General features: G+C 36.2%; 1 protein-coding gene across 3 annotated transcripts in view; it reads right to left on the reverse strand.

Moving 5' to 3' along the window:
- TWSG1 (twisted gastrulation BMP signaling modulator 1) overlaps positions 1-15,645 on the reverse strand; it is a 63,456-nt gene extending 47,811 nt beyond the window's left edge. The window contains exons 1-2 of one of the 3 annotated variants that reach the window (XM_019712612.3): positions 15,100-15,645; positions 13,554-13,710 (exon numbers count right to left, since the gene is read on the reverse strand). In XM_019712612.3, coding sequence (XP_019568171.1) covers positions 13,554-13,676 — 123 coding nt within the window. In that variant the 5' untranslated portion in view covers positions 13,677-13,710; positions 15,100-15,645. Of the gene's footprint in view, positions 1-13,553; positions 13,711-14,957 lie in introns of all 3 variants that reach the window. The other 2 variants (XM_019712610.3, XM_019712611.3) reach the window with 2 other exon arrangements.
- Between the last annotated feature and the right edge of the window lie 5,451 nt (positions 15,646-21,096).

Here is a 21,096-nt window from a genome sequence, read left to right on the forward strand (position 1 = left end):
TATCATGGTGATCACTTGCTTAGGTATATAAATGTTGAATAACTATGGTGCAAACCTGAAACTAATACAGTACTGTATGTTAGCTATTTTAATAAACAAATCTTGAAAAAAAAGAAAACAGAAATTTATATTTGAGCTATCACATATTTACTAGCATGGGTATTTAGAGAGAATTTGGCGAGTTACTTAAAAAGCTTATATGAAATAAAAATCTGGCAGGATGAAAAGTTTTGAGGAAGGCTCTAATCATTTAAAATGTATTTTACTACATTTGTATTAGGAAAAACCTTGAATATGACAGAGAATTTCAATTTTTCAATGAGAGAAGACAGAGATTTTATATAATTATTCAATCATCTTTAACATAAAATCTTATTCTCTATACAATTAAGGTTGTGGTGAGATCTTTATCCTCTATGCAAAATAAATGGGGGCAGGTATTACCCATTTAAGATGAAGATTAGACTTTAAGAGTCAAAATTTATTTTATGAATTTCCAAATTTCCAGGCCAGAGATGAAAACTACTAACTTGAGGAAAAATCTTATTTACATTCTGAGGTTCAGTTATTGATAAATATTTCCATTCTCTGTTGCCAAGAGCTCACAGATTTGTTAGCACTGTTGCTAAAATAGGGAAACATCATCACTGAAAACATTATAGTCTAGTAGACAGCAAATGACTTGAACTTATAAGCTCTAGATTCAAGTCCTAGCCCATAAGCTACACCACGTAACACTGAGTTTTAGCTTATCAGTCATAAAAAGGGAATGGTATAGCTGGGTTTACCTTTATAGACTTTGGCAACCAAGTGAGATAATGGCTATCAAAATGCTTTGGTGACTCAGCAATCCCTCTCCTAGGTATTTACTTAAGAGAAATGAAAACGTATGTCCACACAAAGACCCGTATATGAAAGTAATTATCAACTTTATTCATCATCACTAAAAACTGGAAACAACCCAATGTCCATCAGCTAGTAAATGGATAAACATATTATGGTATATTCACACAACAAACTACTACTCAGCAATACAAAGGAAAGAACTACCTGATATAGTGCAATGACCTGGATAAATCTCAAAAGACTTATACTAGATGAAAGAAGCCAGACAGAAACAAAAGGCTACATATTGTACGATTCTATTTATATGATGTTCTAGAAAAGATGAAACTATTGGGACAAAAATCAAATCAGTGGTAGCCAGACACTCAGGCAGCAAAGGGGGCTAGTTTTGACTACAAAGGGTCATGAGGGAACCTTAAAAGTGATAAAAATATTCCATGTCTTGACTGTGGTGGCTATATGAGCATCTGTTTGTCAAAAATCACAGAACTGTAGACCTAAAAAGAGTGAACTATATATAGTGTATGTAAATCATACTTCAATAAATCTGACCCCCAAAAATTCATTGGGAGGTCAGGGAATACCTTATTTCACCTTTGAAAGACCAGTATGGTACACTGTGGTCCATAAATTTATTATTTTAATAAACCAGAATTGAAAAATATAAAGCACTGTATAAATACAAGCTGGTATTAAAGAGAGCAATATAGAAGATAGTTCTTCTAACTCTGAAAATATATTTCTCTATTTTATTTTTAAGCTAATACTAAACTTCTCTAAACTAATATAAATACTTTTTTTTACAAAGAAATATAAAATAATGCCAGTGAAAAATGCAGAACACAAAAATTGTATATATAAATAGTTGTTAAACATCATCTAAACAAAGAATAAAAACCTAGAAAGGATTATATCAAAATATTGAGTAGTCTGTGTTTGTAAAATACGACTATGAATGATTTACTTTCCTTTTTCTACTTCTGTGTATTCTGTCAATATTCTTTGAGTATGGAATATTTTTATAATGGCAAACATTTAATTTATTTGGGTAGTATGATGTAAGATCCAGTTTAATGTTTGTACAATTAAAAAAAAATACTCAAAACACAGAGGTTCCTAAATAGTAAATTAAGCAATCTCTAAATATTTATAATAGCTTGATCTAAAAAAACCCCAAAAAAACCCAAGAATATAAGAACAAACTAATTAAGTAAATGCATATTGCATAAGCATCAGTAATTAACAAAGCATTAGATTGTACCCATGTCAATACCACTTTCACAACAACCTTTACTTATGTCAAATGGATATTTAAAAACAAATGTAAAATACAAAATATCCTCAATTAGCCTTTATTTAAAAGAATAAACATAATTATGTTAGGTTACACAAATCTAGTTTGACATATTAATAATACTCTTTAAGGAGGACATCAGGCAAACATTCAAACTAGGAACAAAAGTATCTGAGCCGAATCATTATCATGTTGTTCTTTTAAATTCTGATTGGTAAACTTTTGCTCTGAAAATAATATAAACTTAAGTGAAACACTACTGAGAACAGAATTCATCCTTCTGGCTAAATAAATCAGCACACAAGTTCATATATATATGTGAACTACCCAGACATGTTGAATGGCACCCATTTCTTATATAAACCTAGTAATAAAATTTTAATCCTTACTTTACAAGTTCCCCAATGAATTTCTTTAAAATAATCCTGCTGTGGTAAGGTGGGGGTAGGTATAGATGAGACTGCATGGGCCATATGTTGGTCACTGCTGAAGCTGAGTGATAGGTTAATGGAGGGTTATTTTATTACTTATTCTTTTTATTTTATATTTGAAAATTTCTCCCTATTTTATGTTTGAAAATTTCCACACGTCCCAATGAAATCTTTATTTTTGTTTTAATATAATAATTCAACAGAGGAAACAGCCAGTGAAAAAAAATTGTAGTCTCCACTTACAAATTTTGGCAGCTATTCTAACTGCATTAAACATTTGAAGGGAAACAATGACTTATTCTTCCCTTAAATTACATCAGGCCTAACTCATTACTTTTGGACATTAATTTCAAAGATTTTCATGAGGTGCTAACTGAAGCAAAACAGGACAAAAATGAGTTAGAGTCACAATTTTTAAGAGCAGGGATGTATAATGAAGAGGAAAAAAACACTGTAAGAAAATAAGGTAATGTTTGTAAGAGGAAACATTGTATATTGTAAACCGAAATATTACTAGTATAGTAACAAATCAAGATAACTAGCAAGAAACTAATGTAGAATTTAATTAGCACTGATTAAGGAAAAAGGAAGAGAGTTAATGTTTTAGTTTAGTGTGATTAAGAAAGCCCTGAAATGATCTGAACTATTTATACTTTTAAGATAAAATACACTTTAGAAACTAGAATTATTAATAAAAACTATTCTGAAATCCCAACTTATTTCAGAAAAATCTAAGATTTATTTAATAGTTAAATCAGTTTTTAGAATAAAAAGCAGACTGTTGATTTAGTACATAAAAGTGCTAAATAACTATTCAGATAACCAACAAAGTGCTAAAATAATCCATCAACAATCTCTGAACCTAAGTTTGAATATTTTCATGAACTATAATATTTATATCATCCTAAATGTGACCATAAATATAGCCAAGTACTTACAAACCAATAAGGGTTTTTTTAGTTCTTAATACAAAATGGGTCTTGAGATTTCTGGGGTAAAAGCATAATATTGATCCAAATTTTAAATGTTATTTTCACAAAGCAGAAGAAAAAAACTAGAAAGATCCTATTAAAAGCAAAATCCTATGTTACCATTTTTTCCCCTAAAATAGGACAACTAAACCACTCATTATATGAGCAAGGGAATACACCAAAATGACAATTTTATTTTCTTCGTGTTTAAAGTTAGATTTCTTTCCTGTCAGAAACAGAAAATAAATATTTATATAGGGACCACCCTTATGCATAGCAACTTGTAGGAGTGGCAGGAATGACTGTGCTGCCTTGCTGGTAAAAAATATTTACATAACTATGAGCTTCCAGGGAAATTTTTTTATACTTAGTTATTCATGAGTTGCAGAGGACTCAACATAAACAAATGTTCTAACTTATCCTCATAGCACATCATTTCAACACTACAGATGTTTAAACCAAACCAAAATAACAAAAAGAAAATTTAAATTCCCTCTAAAAGGGAAGTAATATCTTTCTTTAAACTTCTATATAGCATTGCTTAAAGCACTTCTCTCCTACATTCTCTTCTGTACATGTTCTTCTTCTGTAAGTTTAAGGTGAAAAGCTATTATTGTCATCTAAAATGTCAATGTGCCTTGTATTTTGTTGAATATGAAAGCAGGATTTTAATAACTTAGTATGTGTAGCAATTCTTGGCACATGAAACATAAATAGTCAACCTGTTCTTCAACTGAAGAGAATAGGAAAAAAAGAGGGCATTAAAGTTCAAGTTTCTATCAGACCAGTCAGACTACCCTCCAACTAGAGCAAAAAGACAAGAACCAGGCATCTATTGACCATCCACCCACTCCAACCACAGCAAGAAAACCAACCAATCAAAACAAACAAGTCAAAAACTTCTCTTTAGGAAAATGATCAGCCTCTGAGCAGATAACATTCCAGCATGAAAGATCTCCTTGCACCTCAAGTGAAACCCTCTAGTCTGTGTATGTCAGGCCTGCCCAGATACAGTCTCCCGACCAGACTTTGAATTCCTCATTCTTAACTATAATGGACAACTTAAGTAATACTATACATTTGAGGAAGGGCTGCTACATGAAAGAGACATAAATTAAGAGCTAATATTGAAAGAAAAGACAAATCCAGGTAATAGAATTGGGGGTAGGGTGTGTGGGGTGGGGTGTGGACACACACACTTTCACCTACACCAATAAAACTTCCAATAAGTACCCTCAGAAATAGCTGAGAAAATAGTGCGTTCAAAAACAAGTAAAAGTGTTAACATAAAGAAATTAACAAGCAGAAAATAAGAGCTCCTAAAATTTAAAAGTTATTGCTAAAATTTAAAAACTCAATAGGAATAGGAAGGGTTCAAAGGTAAAATCAAAGAAATCTCCAAGAAAGCGGAATAAGAAGGTGAAAACAGATTTAAGATCTACAACACTATATAAAACCAAGGAACAATCTGAAAATGAAATAAAGACAACAATTCCATTTATAACATCATAAAGAATAAAATGCCTATGAATAAATTTAACAAAAGTGTATACTGAAAACTACAAAATATTGTGGAAAGAAATAACAAACATCTAGATAAAAGGAAAGACATTCCATGATCATGAATCAGAAGAGTTAATACTGTTAAGATGGCAATACTTCCCAAATTGAGCTAAGGATTCAATGCAATCCCTATTAAAATTCTAGCTGGCAATACCAAAGGCACAAACCATGAAAGAAAAAATAGATAGGTTGGGACTTCATCAAAATTAGAAACTTCTGCTCTGCAAAAGACACTATCAAAAGATGAGAAGACAAACCACAGACTGGGAGAAAATATTTGCAAAAGAATTGTCTGATAAAGGACTGTCACACAAAATATACAAAGAACTCTTAAAACTCAACAGTAAGAAAACAAACAACTCAATTTAAAAATGGGCTAGAGATACAAGCAAATACCTCACCACAGATGATATATATATGGCAAATAAAGCATATGAAAAAATGCTCAACATCATGTTATTAGGGAATTACAAATTAAAACAACAATGACATAGCAATACATACTTATTAGAATGGCTAAAATTCAAAACAATAACAACATCAAATGTTGACGAGGATGTGGAGCAACAGGAACTCTCATTCATTGCTGGTGGGAATGCAAAATATACTGCCATTTTGGAAGGTAGTTTGGCAGTTTCTTACCAAAGTAAACATACTCTTAGCATATGATCCAGAAATTGTGCTCTTTGGTACTTACCGAAATGAGCTAAGCTATGTCCACACAAAAACCTGTGCATGGATGTTTGTAGCAGCTTTATTTTTAACTGCCAACACTTGGAAGCAATTGAGATGCACCTTAATAGGTGAATGACAAACAAATTATGGTACATCTATAAAATGGAATATAAATCAGCAATAGAAAGTAATAAGCTATCATGCCAAAAAATAAATAAATAAATAAAAGACGTGAAGGAACTATAAATGCATATTGTTAAGTGAAAGAAGCCAACCTAGAAGGGCTACATACTATATAATTCCAACTATATGACATACTGAAAAGAGCAAAACTATAGAGACAGTAAAAAAGAGAAGTGGTTATCAGGGGTTTGGCCTGGGGGGCTGGGGGAAGGGAGGAAGAAGGGCCAGGTGGGGAAGCACAGGGGATTTTTAGGGCAATGAAACTATTCTGGTCACAATCTAATGGCAGATACGACATTATGCATTTGTCAAAACCCATAGAACTGTACAAGACAAACAGTTAACCCTAATTTATGTAAACTGTGGACTATAGTTAATAATAGTGTGTCAATATTGGTTTATCAATTGGAACAAATGTACCATCTAATGCATGATGTTAATAACAGGGAAAACAGTGGGTGTGTGCAGGGGAAAGGAATATATGGAATCTTTCTGTACCTTCTTCTCCATTTTTCTGTAAACCTAAATAAAACTACTCCAAAAAATAAAATCTATTGTAAAAAAAAATCTTAGCTGGCTTTATTGGCGCAATTGACAAGCTGATTCTAAAATTCACATGGTAATGCAAGGGACCACAAACAATCAAAACAATCTTGAAAAAGAACAAAATTGGAAAACTCATACTCCTGATTTCAAAACACCACAAAGCTACAATAATCAAGACAATGTGGTACTGGTATAAAGATAGACATATAGCTCAATGGAATAAAATTGAAAGTCCAGGAATAGACTCTAACATTTAAGGTCATATTATTTCAAAAAAGATGCCAAGATAATTCAATGGGGAAAAAAATAGTCTTTCAACAAATAGTGCTGGGACAACTGGATATCTATATGCAAGAGAATGAAGTTGGATCTCTACCTCACACTATATACAAAAAAATCAACAAAATAAATCAAAGACCTAAATATAACAGCTAAAACTATAAAATTCTTAGAAGAAAAATATACAAGTAGATCTTTGTGACCTTGAGTTAGGCAATGGTTTCTTAGGTACAACACCAAATGCATAAATGACAAAAGAAAAAAATAGATAAATTAGACCAAATCAAAATTTTAAACTTTCCTGTTGCAAATGATACCATCAAGAAAGTGAAAAGACATCTCACAGAATGAGAGAAATTATTTGCAAGTCATATCTATGATAAGGGACTTGTACCCAGAATATATAAAGAACTGTAACTCAACAATAAAAAGACAAATAAATCAATTTAAAAAATGGGCACAGGTTCTGAACAGACATTTCTCCAAAGAAGATATATGAATGGCCAATCAGCACATGAAAAGATGCTCAACATCATTAATCATTAAAAAAATGCAAATCAAAACCACTTCATACCCACTAAGATGGCTATTATAAAAAAGATAATAACAAGTGCTGGTAAGGATGGAGAGAAACTGCAACCCTCATACACTGGTGGTGGGAATGTATGTAGTAACTTCAGAAAATACTTTAGCAGTTTCTCAAAATGTTAAACAGAGAAAATATGACTCAGCAATTCCACTCCTAGGTATACTCGTATACCAAAAAAAATGAAAACGTGTCCACATAAAACCATATACACTAATATTCACAGCAGCACTATTCACCATAGCCAAAAAGTGGGAATAATCCAAATATCCATCAACTGATGAATAGATAAACTAAATGCAGTATATCTAGAGTAGAACATTATTTGACCATAACAGAATGAAGCACTGATACATATTATAACATGGATGAGTCATGAAAGCATTATGCTCAATAATAGAAGCCAGACATAAAAGACAACATATTGTATGATTCCATTCATATTAAATGTACAGAATAGGCATATAAAGAGATAGAAAGTAGATTGCCTAGAGGTGGGGAGGAAGAAATGGGGAGTCACTGCCAATGGGTATAACATTTTTTTTGTTAGGGTGACGGAAGTGTTCTAAAATTAGATTGTGGTGATGGTTGCATAACTCTGTGAATACACTAACCACCATTGAATTGCACATTTAAATGGTGAAATTTATAGTATTAGAATTATGTATCTCAATAAAGCTGTTTTTAAAAATCTAAAACATAGAGCATTCATCATAGACTCATACTAATCAGAATTCCAAAAGGAAAGGAGGATATTACATATAAAAATAATAATAAAAGGGAATATTCCAGTCTTCAGCTTAAAATAAATCCCTCCTCCCAAAAAAGAGTTACAAAGCTGGCACAGAAAGACTCAAACCAAGGATAAGGAGATAAAACCAAGTTTCCTGACAGAAGAAAGAAACTAACAAAGTCACCTACAGAGAATAAAAAACAGATTGGCATCAGACTTCTTACCAGCAATATGGAATACCAGTAGTAAGAAGACATTTGAGAAATGTCTTCAAATTTTCCAAGGAAAAGATTTTAACATATAATTCTATATCCAGGCAAATCACCAATCAGATATAAGGTGAGAATAAATACATTTTCAAGATAGGCAGGACCTATAAAGTTCACTTTCAATACTGCCTTTCATAGAAGATACTTTTAAGGCATGTTACAACAAAAATGAATAAATTAAGAAAGAACAAGATATGGAATCAAAGTAATAATGGAACGAATTTAGGGAAGTAACAACAGGAATGTACTACAGAGCAGCTTGGATGAGACCTAGGGGAAAAACAGACTAAGAATTTAAAACAATATAAGGTGTTAATGACTGATGATGCAAAATCAAGAAAGACAACTAGAAACTCAAGAAAAAACAGTCATTCAAAAAAGGAAATGTAATCAGTACCCTATGTGACTGACTATAGTCAATAATATATAATCATTACAATTTTATTCAGTTTTAGAACATACCTGTATATAAAGCATGGAAGATTCAAATATAGTTACAAAACAGAGATAAGGTTAATAATATTTACTGATAGAGTACCTATGTGCTAGGAACTGATCTAAGTACTTTACACCCAATGCTCACAATAATCACACACAGTAGGTATGGTTATATCCCTATTTTATAGATGAGGAAACTGAGGCATTGAAAGACTAACTTGCCCACGGTCATACAGCTAATACATGGCAGAACTGAATTCAAATTCAAACAGTCTGGTTCCAGAATTCATGCTCTTAACCATTACACTACACTGCCCCTCAAAACATAGATTGTTATCAAGCTTGACAATATAAAAGTATAGGTTACACTCCATTCCCCACAGACTTCAATACAGCCCATCAGAAGTCCTTCCAAAAGCAGAAAATTGGAGGGCAGTATTCACAAAGGCAAGGAAAGTAAGTTCCTTGCTTTCTATGATATTAAGTGGTATTTTCACACGATATCCCAAGACTGTTTGGAGCCCTCCCTTTTCTAGATTCCTAAAGAAATGCATGGTTCTTCTTAAAACTTAATTATATTTATCTACTGATAAAAATAAAAAATAAAATAAAAAATAAATTAAAAGGAAAGAGAAGAGCTACTAATATTCTCTTCTACCAGGAATCAAGTGATAGTGTTTCTAGATGATAGAACAGAAAGGTTTAACTACATTTTAGAAATTGAAAAGGTAACCAAGAGAGAAACTAAAAACAGTGAAACAATTACGGCACAGGAGGAGTGGGGGAAGAGAGGATGGTAAGTGAGTTACATCCTAATCTAATAAAGAAAGGTAGTTTTAGATACATAATATCTAGAATTTATAAATCAAGAAATATTAATATAAGCATATTATTAATTATCAATATGGCTAAAAAAATCACTAAAAGAAGTAAAAAATGGAAGCAGTTACTAGATCAAAAGTGGTTCTCCCTGGGTAACAGAATGAGGAGCAGGGAGAATTACTCAAGGGATTTTAATTTTCATTATGTACTCTTCTAACAATTTGACTTTTTAAAAAGAGGGCTTTATCACTCTAGTTTTAAAAAAGTACTTAACACATAATAGTTGGTTTCTTTCTTTAGAACCTCATAGAACTAGAAGGAAACTTTGAGATCACCTAGCCAGCCAATTCATTTTACAGTAAAGATGTGGCAGACCATATTTTCCAAAGATGGCCACACCACTATATCCCATCCACATGCTCTCTTTATAGCGTGATACCAATGCTCCTCCGTCAGAGGTGAGGCTTATGTTTCCACTTGAATCAGGTTGGCCTACGACTATGGCGGAAATAACACCATAACCTTTAACGTGAGGCCATGAAAGGCAATAGAGCTTCTCCAAGCTCTCTTTCATAAGACACTTATCTTGGAAGCTCTGAGCCAACATGTAAGAAATCTGACTAGTCTTAAGCTAGCACGCTGGAGAAGTCAAATAGACACTACTGAGACAAGGAGAGTGGGAGGAAGGAAGGGAGGGAGAGAGGAAGGGGAGGGAGGGAGAGAGAGAATCTTCCTAGCACAGATGTTAGACTTATTAATGAGCCTTCAGATTTATGATGTCCAAACAGGGCAGCCACTAGTTACACGTAGCTATTTAAATTAAAATTAATTAAAATTAACTAAAACTTTAAAATCTGTTTTTCAATCACACAGTCCTATTTCTAGTACTCAGCAGCTACATGTGGCTCGTTTCTACTGCACTAGCCACAGGGCAGATGTAGACCATTTCTATCATCATAGAAAGTTCTAATGATATATGTGCTCCAATGTTCATTGCAGCTTTATTTACAGTGGCCAAAACATGGAAACAACCAAAATGTCCTTCGATAGATGAATGGATAAAGAAGATGTGGTATATATACACAATGGGATACTACCCTGCCAAAAGAAAAGATGAAATAGTGCCTTTTGTGACAACATGGATGGATCTTGAGATTATTATGCTGAACGAAATAAATCAGATAGAAAAGGTCGAGAACCATTATGATTTCACTGATATGTGGGATATAAAACTAAAACGACAAAGGAACAAGACAAACAAAAAAGAAACAAAAACTCATAGACACAGACAATAGCTTAGTGGTTACCAGAGGGTAAGGGGGAATGACGGTGGTAGATGAGGGTAAAAGGGATCAAATATATGGTGATGGAAGGAGAACTGACTCTGGGTGGTGAACACACAATGTGATATATAGATGATGTAATACAGAATTGTACACCTGAAACCTATGTAACTTGACTAACAATTGTCACCTCAATAAACTTTAATTAAAAAAAAGAAAGACAATTGTAATCCACAGTGTAGCTTCATATAATTCCAGTCCCCTACCTTCAAGCTACCCAGCTAATGCTGTGTGATATAAATACATGGGCAAAATTAATGTTGTTGCTTTCAGCCATTGATATTTGGGGTGATTTGTTACATAGCCAAAGTGAGAGTAATACTAAGGAAAGTAAAGCTTAGAATGTGAAATAATCTGCTGCAGTCTGAAGTTCAGAAAGCCAATCAAATAGAACTAATCACATTTCATTTCAATGTCCAATAAGTGTTTACGAATAAACAAACAAGAAAATTCTCAATACTGGAGCCCTTGATATTTTTAACCTCAAATACTTTACCACTTATGCACCAGAGGAGTTATCTCTACTACACCAGAAAAAAAATTTCATGATTTTTGGCTCTGAAGGAACAACAGGAATCAGAAGTGTTAGCATCAGTAAATTAGTGGGAATAAAATAAAATAAAACAAACCTACCAAGTCCTAGCTTTTTTCCAATGAGTTTACTACAATTGCCATTTAACAGGTGAAGCTTCACTTAATTTTCCAGTTTTTACACTTATATAGTACTCTTTTACTTTTTGAAGTATTTTGGAAGTATTACAAATTTTTAAAATAAAAAGCAAAACAAACAAACCTTTGGAAGTGTTTAGCAATATTAACCAAAAGCTTTCTTTTTTAAATACTCTCTTACCAAGCAAGGATATTTAAAGAAAATCTAATTTTTCATTATTTGAACTAATGGAAATTATAGACTTGGAGAGTCAAAAAACAATTTGGAATTTAAGTGAATTTCCACCTAAACATGAATATAGCAATTGTTATGGTATTTTATTTATATTAATAAATAGTGAAGCTACATTGAAACAACCTGGGAAGTGGCCCAGAGTCCCCATCTGACTACAGCACAAAGCTGGACTTTATGTTCAGGCTATAAAATTTTCAGCCAGCACAAGCCTAAACAGACATGCCAATTCAAAACTTTCATGTAAAAAATTAGATGATATTGAATAGTTACTGTTAATTTTTACATTGCTAACAGCTATGTTTTAAAGAGCTCTTATCTTTAAGAAACAGATATTAGAATTATGATAAAATAGTATTAGGGATTTGCTTGAAATGAAAACAGAGCCGGGTGGTCAGTGTAGGGCAATATAGATAAAACAAAGGTACCCATGAGTTAATGACTGCTGTAAATACTATTCATTATACTCTTGTCTCTTCTATTTGTGCTTGAAACTGTCCATAGTAAAAAACAAAATTAAAAAAAAAAGAAACCAATCAACCGAAAAACTTCTCTTGTTAAATATTTTGGTTTGAAATTCAAAGTAAGAGTAAACAGTATGAGACAGTGGCACACTACACTCATGTAAAGGTCAGGCTTCCTAGAATTTCAACTATTAATGAGAAGGACAAAAATGTTAGAAATAAACACAAAATGCCTCTGATCTATTAAAATCATTATCACTTCTCATACATACACACAATTGCTCTCATTTCAGGATTACAGCCAAGAGGTAGCTGACTCATACTTACATAGGTAGAATTCTAGTATGTGTGGTTACTGAATTTCTTAGCCAACAGTCACTAACTAGAAGGGAGGCTAATAAATACAGACACACAAAGGGCACAACACTGCTGATGGTCTAATAGGATAGAAAACAGAGAACATCTATAAAAGACATAAAGTTCACCGCTAATTAACACAACTTTTTGAAGAGTGATAACCAGTATGATTAGTGGAAACGCCATAGGCTTTGGAGTCAAATACAGACCACATTCCAAAGCCAATTACTTAATTTCACTATTCTTTTCAGAAAAATGACAGTGGTAGCTAGCTACATCACTGTCTTGATAATTGAAAAAGATAACTGTCAAGCATCTCAGAAGCAGATTCTCTAATCCCAGTTAACAACTTGCCTGCAACCTTGTGAGAAACCCTGAGCCAAAACCACCCAGCTCAACTGCTTTCAGATTCCTAACTCTCAGAAACTGCATGAAATAATAAATGTTTACTACATTAAGTTGCTATATTTGGGGGTAACTTCTTACGCAGAACAGACAACTAACAAATTATATTTAGGGTAGAATTTGTCTAATATTTGACTAGCTAATTTTTTTTCTATAGTTACTGAGCCTCTTTGCTACATAAATTATATTATACAAGGGAACCCTTTAATTCACCTGAACAGAATGTTCATCATCTTGTAATGGCAGGTTTATATGATAGATATTATTTTCAGTACTGAACTTCTTGAACCTGACCTTGGTTGTATGCAAGAGAACTATGGGGTAAAAACCCAGACCAATGTGTCACGGTTCAGTAACTAAGGCCCCGACCTAATACGCAGTATTATATATACACTCTATATCTGCTCTACAATGTATTTTAATATTAATAAAAAGACTCAGTCCTACCTGAATGAGGCATTTGCTCACATCACTAGCACAGAGTGCTTTGTTACAACTCAGTGACACAGGGACCCATGTCAGGAACACCAGGATGGCTAGAGGAAGCATAACAACAAAATGTGACTTCATGTTTCTTCAAAGACAATCAGTAACTCCCAGGAAGCTAAACAAACAAACAAACAAACAAACAAACAAACACCTTTAATTCAAAGGCAAGTGCTAGAGTAAAAACAAATACAAAAATGAAAAACAAAACAAATAAACTAAGATTGACTGTGTTAAAAACTTTTGAGTAATCATTTAAAGACCACTCAATGAAAGCTTAAACATGCAAAAAAAAGCCCGTATAATTATATAGTAATGTCTTGTTGGCCATCCTCAAAGATCTAGAATACTGAAATTTCTCAGACTACTCAACTTTAGTTTTAGGCCCATTATTCAACTTTAAGCCTGTATAAAAACTATTAATATTGTATTGTAATTTGAAAACATTTAACAATATTTTAACTTTTAGAATTAAAACAAAATTGAAAAATGCAAATTATTCTAGTGATGATGACTATCTCATTGTCTCTTAACATAATGACTCAGAATGAAGCAGCTCAAAGAAAGGAGTTGACAGTCATTCCTTAAATAATTTAGCAAACAACAAAGGGGATAGTAAATTATTAACTGCATTAAGAAGTCTTACTAGACTGTGAAGATATTCTTTTGATTCTATACCACATGTACCATAGATTCTTCAAAGAAGAATTAAGAGGATATTACGGTTTAAATAGAAAAAGAAAAAAAAAAGACCAGCACAAATTTCGACAGTGGCTAAAAAACCAACACGGCTATTAAACTTTTGAAAAAGAGAAGATAAACTTCTTGGGGTTAAAACACACCCCTAAAATAAAATCAATTAAAATAAATAACTACTGATGTACAGAGATGCGTTTATAGGGCCCCTGTACTTTTACACTATTTTCTAAGTAAAATAGTGTAATGCAAAAAACAGTAAGAAGGTGAAAAGAAGAAAGGGCTTTGTACACAGTGTGACTCAATTTTTAAAGAGAAAGCCCTGGCTTGTTACCGGGGCCCACAAAGTTTCCCTAAAGACCGTTAGTAACCCAATTATCTAATTTATTTAACAACACAAACCAAGTAGTATGATTTTTGGAGCCACCAGTACATATTTCTGGAGGCCAAGGAAGGTATTTGAAAACGGATTTTTCCAGAACTAGTTTCCAGAACCAAAAATGGGATTTTCCCCCCTTCTCTTACAGTTGTCTTCATCTTTCTCCCAAAATCTTACTGAAAAAATATTCAAGTAAATAGGGCATGTACAAAGCAGATAACAGAATTAAAGGGCTTCTTGTTCTTTTCTAAGGAGTTAAGAACAATACCGCATCAAAACTGTTTTCTTACAGTGACCAGTTTCTCAGGCTCTGGCAACCCGTGTGTGATCCCAAGCGAGATGGCACTGACAGCAGCCTTTGTACCGCTGGGCCGAGACCCTGCTGCCCCGTAAGGAGGCAGAGGCCACCGCAGCTCTTCAGCCCCAGCTCACCGACTCGCCGCTGACGAGGACAAGGCCAGGACTGCGGGCACCAGCGATTCAGGGAGGGGGCAGCTGAGGTGCCGCCGGCTCGCGGCGCCGGGGCCAATCCCGGCCTGCCTGCCCGCGCCCAGCACCCACCGGCGGCGGTACCCCAACTTTGTCCTTTGCGTAGGCGGGGCTCCGGCTGCGAGCAAGCAGCTCCGCTTCTCCCGGCTCCGGAGAAGCCCGCCTCGGCTTCCACAGGCCCGAGCTCGGGGCCCAGACCCTCTCGTCTGCAGAAGCTGCCCCGGCCCGCTCTCGCTCACCGTGAGCCGCGGCACCGCGAGGCCGCCTGGCCCTGGTTCCCCGGCGGGTCGGCCGAACCCGTAGCGTGCCTCGGGGCTGTGCGAGGGAGCCAGGCCGCGCCTCCGCGCAGTCCCTCCGCGCTGTACCCGCGAGCCTCCGACACCTTAAAGAGACAGGCCAGCCTGCCGCCCTCCCCGCCCTGGCTCCCGTTCTCCACTGCCCCCTTTCTCTCCGCCTTCCTTCGGCTCCCCGCCGCCGTCAGCTCCCGCCAGGAGGCGTCTCTCACTCCCGGGACGCTCCTGTCAGCGTACGCCCCCCCCCTCCGGCCCCTCCCCCTCCACCGGGCCCACCAGGCTCATGGCCCCGCCCTCACTGTCCCCGGCCCGGCCCACACGAAGGCCCCACCCTCAGGGCCACACCCACCCCGGCGCCCACGAGAGCTTTCCCTCAGCCCCTTTCCCTTCCCGCATGGCTGGGTCCCTTGCCATCCTACCTCAGGCTCCAGCCAACGCTCCAGTCAGGCCCATTCTCTGGGCTTATCATGTGCTAGTCACGGAACTCAGATGTGACGTGCACGAGCTGATTGAATCCTCACAGCAAGCCTGTGACGGGGCTGTTATATGCCCAGTTATGGGGATACAAGACTGAGGCACTGAGTGGTCCAGTAGCCTAGACCGTTACCCAGGAGAGCTGACGTTTGAATCCGTGTTATTTGACGTCGGAGGCGGGATTTATTAAAATACAGGTTTCTGAGATCTGCCTCAGACCGACTGAATAAGGATCCATCCCCAAGAGTAGAGCCTTCCTTCAGCAGTTCACTAAAATTTTCTGCGCCCTTAGTGAGTGCCTTGCATTGTGCTTAGCTTTGGAAATGGAAGGAGACGCCATGGGAGCTAGCGCACAAGGAACTCACTGGCCTGTGGTGAGGATGGACAGACGGTTGGACAAGTGGCTACAGCGCACCACCCCAAGCCTCTGTAGGAGAGGGCTGCCGAAGCATGCAAGGCCCGCACTCATTTCAGCCTGTGTTTTGGAAAAATGAATTCATTCCACCAACAGATAGCATGTAGATAAAGGCAATTTGGAATTGCACTTAGTTCTTTCCCACAACCCTAGGAATTTGCTATTTTAAAAGATTCCACAGTGATTAAGTTGGAGCCCAATGGGATACATGATCCACAAGGTATTTTCCCCTTGGAAATAGTGACCTAGTGCTAGTAAAGCTAGTAGGAATCTTACATGCCTTACATTCCTCTTCGTTGATTGGAAGAAAACAGAAAGAATGGAAAGAATTAATTGGCTGAATGGGTGGATTGCATTATTGATGTTAGCCTATTTTTGTACAAGTAAATAAGTATACATCTTTAAAATCATCCCTGAAAAATTATTCTAAAGAAGTAATTGAGTGCATACAAATTAACTTTAAGGATCTTATTCTAGGCATTATGAACTGGTTGAATGAATTACCATACTCCAGTGCAATGGACTAAATCAGCTATTAAAAAATAACATTGTAGATGAGAGGTTCTCAAACTTTTTTGGTCTCAGAACCCCTGCTGTTGAAAATAACTGAGGGCTCCAAAGAGGTTTTGTTTATGCGTGCTACATCTATCAAACTTTTGAAATTAAAATTAAGATATTTAAGAAATATTTATTCTTTCTTTCATTTAAAACAGACTCCATTTTATGGTAACATGAATAACATATTTTATAAAAAATAAGTATATACTCTAAAACAAAAAAGAAATAGTGAGAAGAGTGGCATTCTTTTACATTTGTGCTATTCTCTTTAATGTTAAACTTAATAGAAGGCAGCTGGATTTTCATATCTGCTTCTGCATTCAAACTGTCGCAGTATCATATATTATGTAGCTTCTAGGAAACGACTCCATACTTGTGAGAGAAGAATGAAAATGAGAAATAATGTATTAGAATTAAAATAAAAATAGTTTTGCACTCATGACCTCCCTGAAAAGGTCTTGGGATCCCCAGGGTCTCCAGATCACATTTTGAGAATTAATGTTGCAGATGCATATTGTTGACATGGAAGGATATTCATAATATATCAAATTTTAAAGTTATGTGTATATTTTAGAATTAATATTAAAAATTGTGTATACATTACAGTTATTTTAAAAGACCTGGAAAGACAACCATGGTGTTAGCAGTGGTTATCTCTTGGTGAGATTATGAGTGATTTTTGTTGTTGCTGTTTTTTCTTTCTGTTTGTCTGCATTTTTTGATGTCTTTCCTTGTATTAATTTGGTAACAATAAAAAATATACCATTATTTTTAATTTAAAGATTGTCTTTGATATACCCTAGACGGTCAAATGGTGGTTGAAACCCAGGTGAATATCAAGTGTTCCCTGGATCTTTTTTGGCAGTTTGGGAATCAGAGCTGCAGGGGTAACTGTAGTGTTATTTTACCAAAAGACTTCATGATCAATGCAACAAAGCCTCTTAGCAGGGTTTGATGAAAAGGTCAAATGTCACTGATTCACCTAACCTTTAATCAGATATAGATGTTTTAGTGGTTAAGACTGTTGATATAAGAAGCTCCAAACCTGTAGAGAATTTTTACAAGTTTATTTGAGCCAAACTGAGGACATTGTGGGAAGCAAGATCTCAAATACTCCAGAGAATGACACTTTTGTAGTTTCTTTTATACATTTGGAATTAAGAAGGGAACTTAAAGAGATTACATGAAGATTGGAGAAAGCAAGGTACAGGATAGTCCCTTGGGGGTGGTTACGCCTTCCAGGGGTCTGGAAAAGAGAATTACTTGTGGCATTTCAAAGGTGTGTTAGTCTAGAGTCACAAGAACAATGGACAGAGCTTGCTTAAGGCAAAAATAACATTTTACTAGGGAAGTTATATACCTGAGGTTTGACTACTCACCATGATCTGCTCAAGTAGCAATTTATGACCAGATCACCCTGTAAGGTTACTTTCAGTTAGATTTATTATAGTATCCCTTTTTCGTTTACAAGACTCAGCCAACCACAGTAAGGTTGTGTATTAGTTTCCCACTGTTGTGGTAACAAATTACTGCAAATTCACTGCTGTAAAACACAAATGTATTATCTTACAGTTGTGGAGGTCAGAAGTCCTAAAGTCAGAGTATCAGAAAGGCTGTGTTCTTTCTGGAGACTCTAGGGGAGAATCCATTGCCTTGCTTTTCTAGCTTCTAGAAGCCAACTGCAATACTTGTCTTGTTACTGTAGGCAAAAGAATAGGGCTGTGAGGGAAAGGGGAGAGAAGGAAGGAGGAGGCAAGGCCAGCCATTAAGAATGAGGCGAGGCCTGCTGTTAAGGAGGAGGCAAGATCAGCAGTTAAGGAAAATGCCCACTACAATCCAGCCAGGACTGCATTTTGGCAGCCAATAGAGGATCCAGGACGCCATCTTGCCACTTTAGGGGAACTTTCGCTGATTATAATGGATTATAATATTAGCATGGCAGCCAAAAAGAAAAGAAATCTCCACTCCTGTGTTGTCATGACAGTTCCAAGAGAGCCAAATAGGGACAAAAATGCCTCATCCCAACAGGAAGGAGTGGTCAGCAAGGAGCCGCCTAGGAAGGCCTACAACACCACCCATAGGTCCTGAATATTCCACCCTTTCATTTTAAGTATAATAAATTCCTAAACCCCACTTCTCTTCGCAGTAGCTGCTTTTTCTCTGAGCCTGCCTGCTCTCGCTATCTTCAGAGTGTACTATCCTTTACTAATAAATCTACTGCTTGCTTGGCTTATTCGGTGCGTCCTTAAATTCTTTCCTGCAACCAACATCAAGAACCCATTTTTCTACAACAGTCTGGTGTCTCCTTCCTGTATCTTCAACGCCAGCAGCAATTGTAGTTTGTGAACTTCTGGTCTAGAACTCACTCTTATAGGTGGTGGTTTATATACTCTCACCTTGGCGCCTCCCCTTACCCAGCCAATCTACCCCAAAAGAAAAGGGGCAAAAGAGGAGGCCAAGGCATGGGTTTCCACCCTGCTAGTTCTCTAAAGGGGAGTGGGCAGAGCCCCAGTCCTAGCCTGCAGGAGGCAGGATGCAGGGCAGAGGAAGGGAAGGAAGATTGGGCCTGGTGAAGGAGGCTTCCATCTTGTGCATCTTACAGCCCAGTGGAGACAGGAAAACTACTCTGTCTCCCAAGGGAACTGCTGACTGCAGCTGGCTGGAGATTCTGGTTTGGAATCCACGGTCCCAATTCTTATCCTTTTCCACTTGGATGACTCGACTGAATTAGTTGATTTGGTTTTACAGATTTGAACTAAAATGACTCAGTGTATCAGCCTCTCTGCTCTCGTGGGAGAGATCTATTGGTGATGGAAGGTCCGTTTGAAGACAAACTTCCTTTCTCCTTCACTCTCTCCCTTTCTTCTTCCTTTCTTTCTTTGTTTTGGGAATTACCACTAAACAAAAGAATGGGGGAAAGAAAACGGATTATTTCCAAAGACCTCTCTTGTTTTGTTCTATTTGTTCTAAAGTCCCTTATAATTCCCTCTACAATGAACGGGTTATTAATCTACCAGGCAAAAGTAACACTTTTCGCAGACTCAGGGCCCTGGGAGCTGCAGGAGGCCAGCAGACCACCTACACCCCCACCACCGCCTGCTGGGAGAAATCGCTATTCCAGCAGAAGAAATTTGTACAGGGCTGCACAGAGTCTATTGGAATATTTATGAAGTGTTCTCAAAGGCCTCTAAGGCTTCCCCAAATCCAATATATATACTTGGCTCACTTTGCCTACCAAATTAAGTCCAAACTCCTTAGTTTATTAATTTATTTTCATCTGATCTTTTTCTTCCCTGATTACAGAAGTAATACATGCTTGTCTGGGGAAATTTTTTAAATTATGGGACTTTATAAGGAGATTCCCCCCCACCACCACCATTTTATCCCCTAGAGATTGTCCCTAGTTCTGTATATATTCCTTCTGCATTTTTTTAGCCATGTGTATTAACATGTTTGCAAAAAATGAAATTATGTTAAGAACACTTAACTGCAACTTGCTTGTTTCCATTTACATATCTAGAAACATCTTTTCATGCCAGTATATGTAGATATTTTTTGATGTTACACAAATCTTCTCCATAAGCCAATCTGCTCTAGTTTCATGCTTCGTTTCTGCACATTCTTTTTTTTTTTCAGGATTCTTACTTTTTTCCAAGCTATGTAAATCCTACCCACGCTTTAAACCCTGTTCAAATATCACCCTATTCAAATATCACCCTTCCATGACTCAACACAGTGCCTGGCACATGGTAAGTGATTAATCAATACTTATCGAATGAATTGATTAAATGAATGACTTCCCCAGCTAGTCTCTGGTCTCCTACAGCATTTATTTGCACTGATCTTTCCCTATTCGTGTATATGTGTTTTGTTTTTTCAACTAGTTGTGGAAGTAGGAATCATTTCATTAATGTGCCATTTTATTGTGTGCAAGGATTCTGAGGTTCTTAGACGATCTACAAAAACTAGAACTCATGATCTTACCTGTACTGGTCAAGATGACAACAGTAAAGAAAAGGTGAAACAGTTAGTGAAAAAGATAAGGCTGCATAGAGTCAAGAGCTTAATAGTTACTTAAGAGACTAGGAAAAGCAGTAATCAGTGGAGTTGGAATAATTGGAAAGGCTTCCTAGGTCTGAAAGGGAGGTTGGACTTGAAGGGGCAGAGGAGAGGGAGACTTTGGGGTGGAGGCAAAAGGGA

Source organism: Rhinolophus sinicus, chromosome 4 (genome assembly GCF_057876585.1).
Source record: "Rhinolophus sinicus isolate RSI-liver-muscle chromosome 4, RSI-T2T, whole genome shotgun sequence".
Lineage (NCBI taxonomy): Eukaryota > Metazoa > Chordata > Mammalia > Chiroptera > Rhinolophidae > Rhinolophus > Rhinolophus sinicus.